At 26.8% G+C, this 3,500-nt stretch overlaps 1 protein-coding gene across 1 annotated transcript; it reads right to left on the bottom strand.

Moving 5' to 3' along the window:
* Window positions 1-222: 222 nt before the first annotated feature.
* Window positions 223-1,769, bottom strand: LOC110618447 (scopoletin glucosyltransferase). The gene has a single exon (XM_021761579.2). It carries the CDS (start codon window positions 1,759-1,761, stop codon window positions 295-297), a length of 1,467 nt encoding a protein of 488 aa, XP_021617271.1. The 5' UTR covers window positions 1,762-1,769; the 3' UTR covers window positions 223-294.
* Window positions 1,770-3,500: the final 1,731 nt, after the last annotated feature.

Here is a 3,500-nt window from a genome sequence, read left to right as displayed (position 1 = left end):
TTTTTTTTGCGATTTGAATTTAGTATATTAATATTTAATTAATTAAATAATAACTATTTTGTTTTAATGGTAAATTATAAATTTTAAGATATAAATAAATCATAATTAATTTGTCATATTAAAAAAGCAATTATAAACTTTTTATTATTTTTTTTCATTTGTCATATTAAAAAAGCAAAAGCTAGATAGCAAGAAAGAGAAATGTAAATCCCAATCAAATAACTGATAAAAAAATTCCAACCAAACAAGACATTTCTTTCTTCCTCTTCCTCTCTCTCCTCTTTCACCCTCTTTTCAGGGCCGATGCCTATGAGACCTTACCTCTTCAACCAATGCACTTAAATTAGAGTAACTGGATCCACCTTCTTCAACAGCTTGTGTTGCCATTTCTCCAAGCTTCTTTGCTCTGCTCCTCATTTCCTTTGCTTCTTTACCTACCATCAATTCAGTGATTGCCTTCTCTATAGCTTCGGTTGTAACATAATCTCCATGCACTGCAACCCATTCTTTGACTCCAACACTAACCCCAATCTGTAAAACTTCACTCACCAACTTCTCGTTGTAGAAATGATCAGCGAACACTGGCCATGTCACCATTGGCTTTCCTGCAGTTATAGCTTCAAGTACAGAATTCCATCCACAATGAGTCAAAAATCCTCCTATAGCTTCATGATTAAGAATCAACACTTGTGGAGCCCAACCTCTTATGATGAGCCCTTTTCTCTCTATTCTTTCTTCAAATCCTTTAGGCAACCAGTCTTCCTCATCTTTTTTATTTTTCTTCTCTCTCCTCACTACCCAAATGAATTCCTGCCCGGAAGCTTCAAGAGCCTTTGCAATCTCCATAAGCTGAGATGCACTGAAATTTACCATACTTCCAAAGCATATATAGATTACAGAATTACGTTTCTTAGAATCAAGCCATTTCAAACACTCATTTTCACTAATAGATGCTTCCTTTCCTCTTTGTGCTTTGTCATCAATTCCCCCGTTGCATAGCGAAACTGGGCCAATAGGCCATGCCCTTTTGCCCAAGGCCTTCTTATAATAATCAACATAAGCAGGCTCGACTTCGTAAAAACTATTGACAATGATCCCAAAACTCCTCAACTCTGATTCTGCAATTTCTTTCATTAGCTTGCTATAGTCAGTTTCAAAGTCTTGAATCAAATCATCAGGAAGTTGTTTTCTTGTCATCTTTATATCGCCGGGAAGATTAGTAAGGACAAATGGTTCTGAATCCGATGTGACTTTCTTGTGCGGCTCATACAGCCTAATACATTCTAAGGTGCATAAAGAAAAGAAACAAGTTCCTTTAAACACCAACCTCGGAATTCCAAATTTGTCAGCGGCATCAGTAGCCCAAGGAAACTGCAAATCTGCAACAAGGCAATCAGGTTGGCAATCTTGGAGGAGCTTTTCAAGAGGTTCTTGGAGCAATGTTGTGGCCTTAAGAAACTTGAAAATCAATTCTAAACTACCATCATCATAGGAAGTAATAGAATCCAAATTCTCACATCCTTCTGGTAATCCAGCCTCCACAGAAGGGAATTTAAGGATTTGAATATCTATGTCGATACCCAAATCCTTAGTTCTTTGGATAGTTTTCGAGATGAGAGGTGCATTGAGACAAGTGGTGATAATGGTAGTCTTTAGGCCTCGCAATGCAAATAGCTTGGCCAAATCGACTATTGGAATCATATGGCCATGAGCCATATAGGGAAAGAAAAAAATATGAAGCTGATGACAAGAACTAACCATTGATAGTCCAATGAATAGGAGAATAAGTTTTGTAGAAGAAGAGAGACAGACAATGATCACTAAAGATGAAGAAAAAAGTTTGGTTTGGCCAAATATATTCACATGAATGTGTTTTTATAAGCAGGCTTTGTTGGCATATGTGGCCAGTTGATTGGATATATTTCTATGTGCTATTTAAATCTAGCTTTTATGACAAGTAATTAATTCGGTTTAAAATCTAACCGAACCGAATAAATTAAAAACAGAAATTTTGGTATTTATAAAAATCGAATCAAATCAATTTTAATCAGAAATCAAACCAATTCAAATCAGTCTAATTCGATTCAATTCAATTTAATCGGTTTGAATTTTTAATAAATTTTTTTATTTTTTACACTTTATTTTTATTTTTAATATTTTAAAATTTAATTAAAATATTTTAATTTTAATATGATATAATCTCTATATTATTGAAAATAATATACTATTATCAATAATCGGTTCAACTCGATTTTTAAAATTTTTTTTTATCAAAATCAAACTGAATTGAAATAATTGAAATTTTTAAAATTAAAAATCGAATTAAACTGGAATAAATAAAAAATCAAACTAAAATTTTAAATTAATTCAGTTGGATTGATTTTTTCAGTTTGAATTAAATATTGTTCGGTAGCATATGTCACTAGTTGGTTGGATTTCTATGTGCTATTTAAATCTAGCTTTTATGGCAAGTAATTAATTGGATACGATCTTATAAGGAAACTAAAATTAAGATATTATTCTACTACCTACTAGCCATAAAATATTAACCATATATATATATATATATATTATAATATTTAAATTATTTTTAATTACTTTATATTTATTTATTTTTACTTTCTATATAGACTATTTTTTTCTCATAATTTTTTAATAAAACTTTCATAATATCGTAAAAATAAAACAAAATATCAAAATAAAATAGCAATTAAAAAATACAAATTAAAGAAATAAAACAAATATTTAAAATGTAAACTTTAGGTTAGTTATTAAATCATATGATATTTATATCAATTTAGAATATGAATTTCTATACCTTTTATATCTTAAAATTTCTATATGATCTTTATTAAAATTATTATCATGTTTAATTCTAAAAGAAATTAATAATTTGAAACGAAAAAATATTCTGGTTATATATAATATATATTAATATAAATTATTAGTATTAAACTAAAATTTAAATTAATTTACTGTAGTTGTACTCCCTTTATTTCATAATTTTTATTCTTTTTTCTTTTTTATTGTCTCAAAATTATTATCTACTTTTATTTTTTTACACTATATTAATATATAAAATAACCATTATAATCCTATTTAATTTCAAGAAACTCTCAAAAAATATCTTTTAATATTTAATAAAATTTAATTTTTTAAAATGGGTATAGTTAAAAAATTAATAAAAATTTATTTTTTTAATATATATTAAAAAATAAAATGAATAAAAATTATGAAACTAAAGGAATATATAATTATTTTTATTATAATAATTAAGATTTAATATCCTATTTAAAAACTTATAGGAAATAAAAATTAATAATAAATATATATGATTTATGAACATTAAAGAAATAATAATATTATTTGTATTTTTTAAAAACATTTTTACATAATATTTTAATAATAAATTTAATAATCGATATTTTAAATTTTTTCAAGTAATATTATTAAAGAATAATTATTGAAATATTAAATCTAATGTAATATTGGAAATAATA

Source organism: Manihot esculenta, chromosome 7 (assembly GCF_001659605.2).
Source record: "Manihot esculenta cultivar AM560-2 chromosome 7, M.esculenta_v8, whole genome shotgun sequence".
Taxonomy (NCBI): Eukaryota; Viridiplantae; Streptophyta; class Magnoliopsida; order Malpighiales; family Euphorbiaceae; genus Manihot; species Manihot esculenta.
This window is presented reverse-complemented; position numbering and strand designations above follow the sequence as displayed.

Excerpts from the sequence above, each read along its gene's own strand:
- LOC110618447 (XM_021761579.2), bottom strand. The coding sequence starts at position 1,761 with ATGGTTAGTTCTTGTCATCAGCTTCATATTTTTTTCTTTCCCTATATG.